The sequence below is a fragment of the Ambystoma mexicanum genome, chromosome 4p (genome assembly GCF_040938575.1).
Source record: "Ambystoma mexicanum isolate Mex_15411 chromosome 4p, UKY_AmexF1_1, whole genome shotgun sequence".
NCBI lineage: Eukaryota > Metazoa > Chordata > Amphibia > Caudata > Ambystomatidae > Ambystoma > Ambystoma mexicanum.
In genome coordinates this window covers 249,044,909-249,057,637 of record NC_090927.1, presented here as the reverse complement: position 1 = coordinate 249,057,637, position 12,729 = coordinate 249,044,909, and the positions used below count along the sequence as shown (strand labels likewise).

The window sequence follows — 12,729 nt, the reverse complement described above, 5'->3', positions numbered from 1 at the left end:
CTTGCTTTTGTACAATCACCTACATGGTTTTGTGTATTAAAAAAAGGTGTCTTTTTCCTAAAGTCCTGCAGTTTTGTGGTAAAAACAAGGGTTCAAAGGCAGCGGCAAGCTCTCCTCCCTAACCATCAACAGGGCACATTTGGGATTGACCTGCTGCTTGAGTAAGACCTCCATCTCTTCCAGCTACATCGGTACCCAGGACTTTACTGGAGGTGAAGGATCCCTGCAGATGTGTGCTATTCTCCTCCGCATTTGGAAGAATGAGAACAATGGCTTATCTAGTCCCTGAGCCCCTGGATTAATACTCCCGGAAAGCCCAGAGCCAGACCATCTAGGATCCCTTGTTTCTTTTTGTAGAGCTGCTTGCAGCCACTTTTTGAGCCCATTGGACATATTCGGACCAACAGGAACCACTGGAGCTGCTTTCAGCATTCTCTCTTTCTTCAAGCCGCTCACACAGCACCAAGAAGCCTGGTTCTAGACTTTTGAATGACTGAGAAAGGTGAGAATGTAGTTTTGACTTCTAACTGCTCCATGGTCCACCTTTGGGCCCTCGCACTGTGTATGGTACTTTTAAAAACATTGTAGTTACTGATTAAGCTTCACTCCCGTTTGATTAACCAGATCGTATCTTTCTTATCTTTGCATATTCTGTTTTCTGTCCACAAAAGTGGCTTTATGTACTGTATCTAATTAGTTATTTTTGCATATGTTGGGTTCAATTAAAGTAGATTTATTTTTATTGAACCTTGATGAGACATTCCTTTATCTTTGACTGTTGTAAGTTGCTGTTAGGGTTGCTACTGTTTCACATGTACACACCACTTGAAAGTATAGCCTGCCCTTGGGCCACGTTACTATGAACGCCGAAGGTGGTACATCTCTTAACTGTGCCTGTTTTAGAGGTATGATTGGTATCACTCTTGTTTTGCAGAAGTGTGAGTGCTGATTAGGCAGTTGAGACATCTTCTCATCCTTGTACCCCTGTGGGGCAGAATTCATGTTGTCACAGGATCAGAGATGCTTCTGGTCTTCTGGGTAGCTGGTAGTCCCAATCCAGGGGCTGCAGGACAAGGTGAGTCCTTTTGATCTGCACTCTCAGTCCATGGAGATTGGCTAGCACCTACATGGAATCCTTCACCTCTAGTGAGCAGGAGCCTTGATCCAGTGCAGTCTGTACCAAGGCCTTGGATGCTTTCTGTCTTCAACTCAGTTGTGGTGGACTTTGGAATGGACTGCACTCCCAAAAGTGGTCCCAAGGTGAATCCGTCTTCTCTTTCAGGTGGTTCAAAGATGAATCAAAAGTGTCCCTCTCCATGTAATGGCATATGTCACAGGGGATCCAAAGCATATTCTTTTTTAAGGTGTCCAATCCAGATATTTTAACAAGTGATCTTTGATGCCTGCATGACATTGAGGGGACAAGAAAAGAAAGAGACCAATAACACAATCCAAGGTGGTGGTGTTCTTCTCTACACCCACCTCCCCTCTAACTTTGTCCCCTTTCCCATAGGCCTGCTAACTTAAAAGATAGTCCAGTGATCAGCACCTTGTATAAGGGTGGCTTTGTGATGTTGGTGCTACCTCTGAAGCACTTGGGGAGGTTCCTGCATCTTGGGGAAAGGGGTAGCTTCCCTAAATTAGGATCAAACACTCCATTGTCTCACATAGCAGATTTGGAGAGTGTCTGCCAGACACCAATATAGACTAGTGTGATATCAGATTTATGTGGCTGCATGATTGTGTACTCTTAGCTGTCAACATGCCAATATCAGCCAATGCCTAGATTTGCAAATGTACTTGCCACCAGACTGAATAAGGCAAATAATTATTATAATTTAATTCACAGGTTCAGAAAATGAAAAGGTAATCTTTGCCTGCAAGGATGTTGTGTCGCATCAGTTGTCAGGGATGCACATGTAACATTTGAACCTGCTCAATGCCACTTCAGAGAAGGGATTGTAGATGTAGATGTCAGAAGACTGGTTAAAGTTAAGCAGAGCCGGTGCTACCACTAGGACATCTATGCACTCGCCTATGGTGGATTCAGAAGGGTGTACCAGTGTATGCAAGAAGGGGACGGGTTCCACTTGCCTCCATGGTCACATTGTTTTTAATTCACTTTGCAGAGTTTGTTTTCGCAATTATCTTTGCAGGTATGCTTGCAGCGACTTATCTATGGAGGGGAGGTCATCAGGGTTTTGGTGAGGGAAGGAGAGGGCATGCTGTTCCCCTCATCTGCCCAATCATGTGAGGTGATGGAAAACCTTTTGAGCAGGATGGTCAAGATAAGGGGGGAATCAAAATGACCTTTTGCCTAGATCAGGGAAAATGCTTGCACCAGACCTCAACTAAGGTGAATGTGTGCTCCTTAATTTTGGCATGGGATATCTGATTAGAAGACCTCCCTTTCAGAAATAGAATTACATGTATAAGTTCATAGTAATACAAAACAAATAGGCTTCAGCTTTCCCACACTCACCAGATGGTCATTCTGTCACAGCACCTCATCACGACCTCAAACCACAAGGAGGTTAATAATAATTCGGCCTGTATGAATCAAAGGCCCTTTGGCAGGACTGGGGTTGATCTGAATGAATAGGATTACACCTCTCTGTGCCACTTATGTCTACAGCATAAAAGTAAAAAATGTCTCTCAATGTCCAGATGAGTTCTGAGTTCGAACATCCCACAACTAACTCGACATACATCAAATCAATCCCATAGCCATCACATCACTCTGCATCAGCCAGTTCAAGCAGCACAGCACCCATTTTAAGAGGGCTGGATCTCAGCAGCAAGACCGGTATACTGCATTAACATTGGGGCTCCATTCCACAACTCAGGAGACATTAAATGCACCCCTGTTAGCCCACACAATTTTCAAAATCATGTGCCACATTTTCAAAAACATCCATAAAAATGCCCTGGCAATCAAATAGAGCACGACATTCATAATCTATCACTGACTTCCTCTGACAAAAGCACACTTTCCCCAGATCGCTTGAATGTTTTCCATGACCATTCATGACCATCCACATTAAATCAAATTATCTCAATTTTCAAATAAAATAATATATAATATGATATTGCATTTATAACGCACCTGTACACAAATGTTTCAAGGTGTGACGAGGCAGGGAGGGGAACAGAGGGAGGACAGAGACAGCGATCTTGCTTGGCCAAGTGACATTGAGATCGCACAAGTGCAGGGGTCAGGGGAGGGGAAAAGTGTCAGGGCAAGGGGAGGGGGCAGTGCTGTACATCAGATTAAATCAAAAAAAGAAGTGTGGCCAGCAGGTGGCAAGTGCAAGGGTAAGTGCAGAGAGCAGGTGTCCAAAAAGTGCAAGTAAGGGGACTGTAGGGTTACAGACCCAACTGCAATTGTTTCCGGGAGGCAGTGCGGGTGTGCCAATGGGCAAGCTGGGACCTTGGCCCTAAAATCGGAGGGCAGCCAGGTGACTAGTGCAGTATCAGACATCAAATCAGCAGGGGAGAGGAAGAGAGAAGGCAGAACCAAAGATGAAGGTCTTGAGGTGCTTCTGGAACTGGAGATGGTTCTCCTCAAGTTTCAGAGAGGCAGGGAGGCTGTTCCAGAAGGAGGCCCCAGCCTGCACCATTATGTACTATTAAGAAAGAGCTTTAAGTCAAGGTAATTCACCAACCTGTGCTGAATAGCTTTCGTTCTTTCCTTTCCTCTTTCTTTATTTCATGTGCTCTTTTTTGTTCATTCTTTTGTTCCTTCTCTTCCTTAGTGTGCTTTTTAGATCAAAAATGTATATGCTGGTTTATCATCATCTTACCCATTGTATTAATGACAATTTTTGCTAAAGTACCAATTCTTCATTTGCCGTTTTGAAACCATAATGAGGTAATCAACCTTCTCCTGACACAAAATGCATATATGCTAGTTGTATTATGAGAAAGGAGATACAGCTAACCACCAATTGGCATTTTTATTTACATTTTAAATTTAGTTTTAAACCTGAGTTTTAACGTTCAATTGAAGTTGCCCAAATCCGATGTGTTTGGCTTTACATTTTATTCAGTGTTCTGAACCCTCCTCCCTTCCTTTTCAGTATTATGTACAATTACTGAGACAATGGCAGGTTATGTTCTAACCCTTCTGGCGAAGGCTGTTGTACACACAGCAAAAAAGCCACATCTTGAGAGTGTTGCCAAGACAGAACTGAAACTGTTAAACCATATTCGCATAAATATTGTCTGATTATGAATATTGTCCTAAGCCATTTCGCATTTTGTATTAAAAACTGCAGTTAATTACAACTGACTTCAAACCCCAGTTTGGAAAATATCCGCCATCTTGATTCTAACTTCCGCTCTCTGTTCAGTAATGATTAACCATGTTTTCAGCTGTCAGAGCAGAAACGACCTTTGAGCCAATGTCAACACTAGGGCTGGCAGAGCAGACTATTTGTCCTGTGCAAACAGACCTTGTAGTCAGAATGAACTCTCATTCAAAGTGTTATCTATGTCTACAAAACTCATCCTCCCTCAAACAGTGAAATACAATGCATGTAAACTAATGTTGTGTGTTTTTGAAGGAATCCTTTGTACATTTCTTGAAACAGGATGTATATAAAAAGCTAAAGGTCCACACAGCTGACTACAACAAAGTTTGTCATATGCTTAAGGAACCTTGAAGCCAAAGTGAACTTCAATTTAAAGTGTTGTCTGCATCAATGGCCTCAGCCATATTCAAACATAAAAACTGAATGGTAGACAAACTAGAGCTATGTGCCTTAGCTATAAGCTATTGAATTTGTTTCTTGAAACTAGGATCAACCTAAGTTGGAGAACCAACAACACCATTGAATCTTCAAGGATGGGACAACATGTCAAAAGTACAAACCAATATTGTATATTTGTTATGTGAACTGGCACAATCCCAAATTTGTAACCTATTAGTTTGGTGATGGGCTGGGCTATGACCAGGACTGTGTATAAATACTGCATGTTTTGTGATGACCAGTACTCACTCCCCTCACAGTGTTTTCTGGTACACACTGTGAGGTGTTGGGAGCCAGATAGCTATCTGCTTTGATATTTGAATCTGTACAGAATACATTTATATTCATGACTTCGTGACTGGCGGATCCAATTTTTGGTGGTACTAAGTCTCGATATTCCTTCCTTGATCTTACAAAACATCTTGTAAAATGATTCTTTAATCCACCATTACAAAACCCTTGAAACAGCATAGCAGTGCTGTGGTCGGCTGAGGAGGCGAGTAATAACATCCCCTGGGTCGGATAATGCTGCAGGACCTAATAGACATCCACCTGGAAAACTTAAGGCCTGACCGCAAGGTGGATGGCAGCAGCTGGATGGAAGGAGAAGCTGCATCATATTTTATGACTGGTGTCCAGAGCCGTTGGTAGGCGATCCCTGGTCTCTGAGACCTACAATAATGCTTCATAGAAACGGTGGGGTACCATACCTATGGGCTTGAAGGCAGACACTGGCAGGCCGATACTGAACCGTGGTACGAGATGAAAGGTGAATATCCGACTCTGAATCCACCGGAGAGGTGGATCACAGCACGACATGGAATTGTGGACTGTGAAGTACAGGCCCATATTGAGTATCCACCTGCTGGGAGCATATTTACATTGGTGTACATGCAATTGCCCAGAGGTTTTAGATGCCCTGGGAGGTGGATCCCAGATAAGGGGAAGTCCCATGACCCACCAAACCAACTACACCATGATAAATATATCCACAATAACAGTATTTATTCCTGTGCTCAGGATCTGACATCTGAGGCCAAGCAATGCCAGGAGAGGCACATAATCCCAGTGGAGAAAAGGTGAGACATGAGCAAGGGCTGGGCGGCAGACTTGCAAGAAGGCTTAGGAGGTGAGTCAGGATGCAATGATCCTAAGCTTAATAACATGGAGCTGCTTAAAATTGCCAGAGTGGTTAATCTTATGCTTACCTGACCAGAAGTGTGAATGGGACTTAGTGTAGCTCAAAGAACCATCAACCACTTCTCAATTAACAGAAAGATACAGATGGGCAATGGTGGCCACTGGCAGATGCACCAATGTGGATGGGCAGTGGCCTCTCCCTTATCACAAACTCTGCTGAGATCAGACCACCGACACCCGCAGAGAACCCACGTGTAAACCATTGTGACTGCCATCTTCTTCAAGATTACACACTGCACTTGACCGAAAATGTATTAGCCCTCTGACACTTATTTTTCCATTTTGCTACCATATCAACGTGGACACTTATGGGCAACCCCAAGAGACAACTGAAGATGTAACCCTATGCGAGATCGACTACCACAGCGGGGGGGCTGCATGCACAGTATTAGAGAAGCTGAATCCCTGGATTTCCAAACATTGAACCAGAGGTTAATGGGCTTAAAGGATAATATGAACACCATGGGACTTAAAATTAGCACTGTAACATGCAAGGTGGAGACCTCAGCTATAGGCCTTGAAAAGCTCTGTGGACGGGTAAGTCATAGGTTACTCAACTACAACAGGTGCCCAAGAAAATAACTGTGATAAACGATGACCTGGAAGGCCAGTCACGCCACAGCAATATACAGATACATAAAGAGCTCAGAATGTTCCCAGCTGTTTATGGTGGAGCATGCAAATGGATCCTTGGGCCCCAGACCTCCCCCAGGCACAATAGAACAGCCCATTATTTCCCACATATTTAATAATCGGGAAAGGGATATAATTCTTAGGACAGCTAGAGAAAAGGGGGAATTGAAGTATAGACCATAAAACATCTGCATTTTTCGTGACTTCAGTCCGCAAGTACAGGAATCTAGGAGACCGTTTCAAGACGCAAATGACCTACTTCGTAAATATGAGATTTTATATGCGATGTTAAACTGAAGGTTATGTACAAAGGGAAAGCACACTTCTTCACTTACCCCCAAAGTTGCAATTAAAATGTCAAAGATCAGGTAAACAGCTTTGCCGGGACCAGCGGACACTTGATGGGGGCTCATAAATCTGCATGCACTTGACCACATGGTGGTTGAATCTACATACCAGGGAACATCAGAATGTTTCGGATTAATGGACAAAATCCGCTGAATTTGTGAGAGCATTCCGTATTGTACCACCGGGAGCAGCTGATTAACAGTTTGCCCTTAAGTTATGGTTTGGGAGGGACAGCCAGTAAGTTATACGTTGTTGCGTGGGTGGGTGGGGGATGACAATCTTGTGGGGGTTTTATGTTCAAGGTGTTAAGTTACTGTCCCGGGTTAGAAGAAGGAAGGGATGCTTTGTTTAAGACACAAAAACACAAAAGCATCAAGTAACTAATAGGGCTTAGATATAAAGCCTGGAAAATCTCCCCCTTAGTGGTACTACTCGCCATATATGGGTGAGATGCATATTAGAATAAATGTACTACTAACATGGAATATTAGGGGTCTGAAATACATGAAGAGGTTTTAACTGGTAGTGCAATATGCAAACCGACACCAGATAAATGTACATAAATGTACCGATGCTACACAAAACACACTTCAGCAAATGGGAAAGAATAGTCACATCAAAAGGACGGGGAATTCATTGGTACGGCTCGTCATATTCCACACACTCCAGGGGTGTAGTGACTTATGCCCAGACCTCTTTACAATATAAACTACATGACAAAATATCTGATGATCAGGGCTGAGTTCGATTTATAGCGGTAGAAAAAGATGGAAACAAGGTGGCAATGGTCAATATTTATGCACCAAACGTTGACTCACCCACATTTCCTCAGGAATGTGTAAGCTATCTGTATAGATTTGAGGGATATGAGATCATTTGGGTGGGTCGATTTTAATTTTGCACTAAAGCTGGAGATGCATAGGGCAAACTCCACACAATTTACCCTCTGCATTATCATTGTGGACATATGGTGATCTGCTAACCCCACATCCAAAGAATGCACTTACCATTTACATGTACATGTATCATCCTCACAGATTGACTACATAATGGCAACCCCGGGCCTCATTCCGAATACATATGGATGTAAAATACTTCCCAGGACATTATCAGATCATTCTCCAATTATTTTCTCTTTTCTTTGGTGCACCAACTGCACCAAACTGCGCAGACCCTTTCACACCCCACAGTTAAAGTACCTAAATCCACGCCAATGAAGTACCTACTCTTGGAACTAAGCATGAACAGTATCAACAGTACACTTAAAGTGAGCAGGCTGAATTTATTTGGGGAACTTGATAATGCTCAAATAAACGCTCTTCTCCATTCTTACTATGCTTTAATGATAGAAATCCCTCTGGGATTTACTGCCTCTGCCATATGCGCACGATGAAGCTCGCTATTGTGCACTTATGCGCACGATGAAGCTCGCTATTGTGCACTTATGCACGATGAAGCTCGCTATTGTGCACTTATGCGCACGATGGAGCTCGCTATTGTGCACTTATGCGCACGATGAAGCTCGCTCTTGTGCACTTATGCGCACGATGAAGCTCGCTATTGTGCACTTATGCGCACGATGGAGCTCGCTATTGTGCACTTATGCGCACGATGAAGCTCGCTATTGGAGCTCGCTATTGTGCACTTATGCGCACGATGAAGCTCGCTATTGTGCACTTATGCGCACGATGAAGCTCGCTATTGGGGTGTGCACTCACAGTTGAATCTTACTTGCATTCGACTTGTTCGATTTAAGACCCACTTTATGAAATTGATTCATGAGATTGATGTGGAAAAGCCTCTCGCTGATCTCGCTGCTAAATGCTTCTGTCATGAATCCATTGCGCAGTACGTATGCTACAACACGCCGCATAATTATTTAGACGAGTATCCGCATAATTGGATAGTTATTAAATATGTGATTCCATAAACCGCTCTCAAAGAGAATTTTCCCATCTGTTTCTCGTCTCATCCTGCACATATGTGTTTTGAGCAACCTATATATATATATCGGTAACCACTTTGTTACATGTAGAGGTATGGGGGACATGGTAGTTGTGCTACTCTTATTCTGTATATGTTGTTTCAGCCCTATTTGAAGCCTCATTTACAAAAGGGCTGTGATTTCAATTGTTGCATGCCGATCCTCCATGTGACCTTACATGTAGTCTGAATCCTATTTGCACTCATTATCATGGTCTTGGTCTTATTGACACTGATCCTAATGCCACTGAGGTCCAAGTACGCACTTAATTAATTTAGTAAGCATTGCAGTCCTCTAAGCGTGCTATCGAGGATGACGAGGCCGCCGCCATACTGAAGCCATTGCACGCATATGTTGCCCAATGAAATGAGTTGCAAGATTGAAGTTCTTCGGATACATCGGATGACTATAGACTGCATACAACTCGGCTTTAGCCCAATATGAGTGGTAGTATAGTCAGTAGTCTCACTGGCACGTGTCAGTCTAACTTTCACTCTAGTATTAGTGTAGAGTCAAATAATCATATTTAAAAGAGCCGATGGGCTGCCCCAATTGTGAAGCTAATGCTAGAGAATGTTGCATCGGACAGTGGCAGAGGCTGCACTAAAATCTGGAAAAGTGACATAAATGTTCTGCCCTCCGATGCGCCAGTAGGATTCAACCAGGGTGACCAAGTGCAGGGTGTCAGATAGTATACCAGAGCCTTTGGGCAATCCTGTCTGGTTCTTGGGCATCATATTTATTTTCAGTAGTATTCAGGTGTACATTTTCAAAGAGGAATTCAACATCGCAAGTATCCGTGCAAGGTCCCTTTTTATGGATGGGGACAATGAAGCTGTCTCTCCAAGTAGGAGGAATCGGGTCAGTATAACTGATGGTGCTAAATAAAATGAAACGTGTATATATGCCCAACAGGTGGCATTAAGCTTCATAAGAGCATTGCAAATTCCATCTGGGCCCGGGCCAACATGTCTTTTAATGGACTTAATGATACTGACCAAATCCGCTGACAGTGTCTCTAAATCAGGGTGGATGGCTGCTTGTTTATCAATGGTTGCCTTTATATAATTGTCCCAGTCGTGCTTGGACGCACTAGTCAACGTAAGAATCGGGCCTGAAGGGGGCCTGACTAGCTGCAAGAAGGGCCAGGTGTTACCATGTGTTACTGCCATAGTCAAAGTCTGGTATTGTTCAATTATCAATGTTTTACGGCGGGCCCTCATCCATTTTACTTGTACCTTTTTCATGTCTCTAACTGCACATGTTAATGTCTGTATGCACTTAACACTAGTTGATAGTCTGCGAAGATTGCGTCTCAAGCACCTTTTAGCCTCTGGTATGTTTTTGCCAGACTTATGTCTGTGTTTAATGATGCACACCTATTTGGAGTCAGTAGCTTAATGATGTTATAGATAGCATATGCATACAGAGTCAAGATGTGAGTAGCTAATGGTGGTGTCATAGCCCATGACAGTTTGCGTCTGTATTACAGGATTAACGTGCTGAGAGTCAATGGTGTTAAAGGTTAGAGATTCAATTTCAGTCAATTTACTATTGGCCTTCTGATGATTGCTAGGATTCCACCTAATTCTGTGTTTGCCAGTATTCATTACCACATGCCCAGTGCGTCATACGGTAAATTATATGATGTGATATGTTATTTATAACACGCTTAATACCCAGAGGTTTCTAAGCACGGACCGAGGGATCAAACTTGTGTTGCTCCATGTCGTCTTCTTTCCAAGGCGAGCACGTTGTCGTCAAGCTATCCTCCCGAGAATGTGGAAACGGTATGCCCAACACAGAATAGAGAGCACCTTCTTTTCAATAAATACATCCAAATCCATAAGAAAGAGAGATTTAAACTCAAAAATGTATTGGAATGTTGCTGGCACTCTTGCCAAAATCCCTAGTATAATTTGCCAGGGAATCGCGTGGACAGCGACCCTTCAGCATGCATAAGCCTAATGCCCCAACCTCATTTGCCCAAGATAGACCACCTGTGTCATGGGTCACTTGTGATAGTTCAGCCTCAGCAATGCCCTTGTGTGTGTAGTAAACATGACCTGCTCAAGAATCTAACAAGCCGTGCTCTACAGAAACTCTTTTGGGTGCATACTGTGTTGAAAGTTGTGTTAATGGGCTCTCAGTGTCTGTGTGTGAGAGGGGGAGAGGCAGTGAGAGAGAGACAGAGAGAGAGAGAAAGAGAGAGCGATTGATTGAGATTTTGATCCTATGAACTCTCAGTAATCACTAGTACCCTGTGTGTGCAGGTACTCCTTTTATTGAATACGTGTTTTAGGATGTCTTTCAGTATCTAAACATTGTTCAGGTAAACACTACTAACATGCTTACATATAACGAACAAAAGACTGCACATTTATAAGGCACAGCCCAGTAAATAAATTGACTGATTCTCCAACTGGGGACTACAATAAGTAAACTGACCTGAGGCACATATTACTAATGATACTCTATCATAGGTATGATATTGAGTGCCTGCTTGTATATATAGACTGAATCTTGCAAGAGATGACACATGATGAGGCTATGGAAATTATGAAGCCACATGGAGAAATGTGTGCTTAATAGAAACGTACTGACTTTCTGGAACAGGTAGATTTGAATGGTGCTAACAGGGTTAGCCTAAGGGCAGATTCTGTAGCCTTGGGATGGTTGGATCATATATGCAGGGAATATGAACGTTGCAGAGTACATGTACCTCTCACAGAAGAGACATCTCTGTTGCATCTACCCATGCATTCAGTGATATAAACACTCACCTAGGGAAGGTTCCAACGCAGGGCACGAATTAAACGATTAAACAGCACTGGTTGCTCCAAATCAAAATTGCTATGTTAAATTAAAACTGATCATTTTCGCCTAGTGGCCCTGATCCATATGGTCGTTCTGATGTGGATTTTGCAAACCGACCTGAAAGGTATGCATATTAAGCTGCAGTTGGCATATGCATGTATGGCTTCTATATATGTAACATTAGGTACCCAGATGATTAAGGGGCAATAGTTTAGTTTAGTTTATTATTTGTAGAGCGCCCCTAACGCTGAGGTATCTAGACTCTTGATCATAGATACGTTGTTACAGTCACAAATGCAAGGGAATGAAGAATGATGAGGACCAGGTTACAGAATGGTCAATGTGGCAATATAGCAACCAAAACATTACTCATTTCTTATTGTAATTGCCAAGAACAGAACACATCGTATTTTGTTTTTGCTTTATAATGTTGTTAAACCCAATCACTGTTCACAAAAGTGAAAAGTAATCCAAATTCATTATAGAATGTCTAAAAAGGGATTTGATTTGGAGGCATATATCGCTGCAATGCTATAACTTACCTTTCATGGGAGTTACTAAAGGGACCGTTCTCCGAAAGGATACCGCGGTAGTCACTATATGCAGTATGAAGTGAAACAGTGCATTTAGCATTCTTTTAATGCCTTTGGACAATTGTGTAATTACGCAAGGTGCACTTAACTCTTGGACAATATGCTCAGAACAATACATAAAAAACAGCCTGTACAAAGCTGTGACAGAACTGAGCATTTTTTCATATGAATGCTACTTTTCAAGCTGCTGCCAAAATGGACAGATTCCAACATGACTCCGGCACTTACCGTACACTCATGCTGAATGAGAAATGTATATTCTCTGTGTTATGTCCATTGTAATGATTCCCTGTTTGATAGCTCCACTTAGGAAGCTATTAACCTGGCTATGAAAGTATTGACAAGATTTGTTGAGGGAGCTTAACAGCGTCAAGGGGTGCTGCTAGATTAAGCTGTGTTTTTT

General features: G+C 42.7%; 1 protein-coding gene across 1 annotated transcript in view; it reads right to left on the bottom strand.

Moving 5' to 3' along the window:
• LOC138453174 (cysteine-rich venom protein-like) overlaps positions 1–12,378 on the bottom strand; it is a 242,167-nt gene extending 229,789 nt beyond the window's left edge. The window contains exon 1 of the mRNA XM_069605768.1: positions 12,276–12,378. Coding sequence (XP_069461869.1) covers positions 12,276–12,366 — 91 coding nt within the window. The 5' untranslated portion in view covers positions 12,367–12,378. The remainder of the gene's footprint in view (positions 1–12,275) is intronic.
• Between the last annotated feature and the right edge of the window lie 351 nt (positions 12,379–12,729).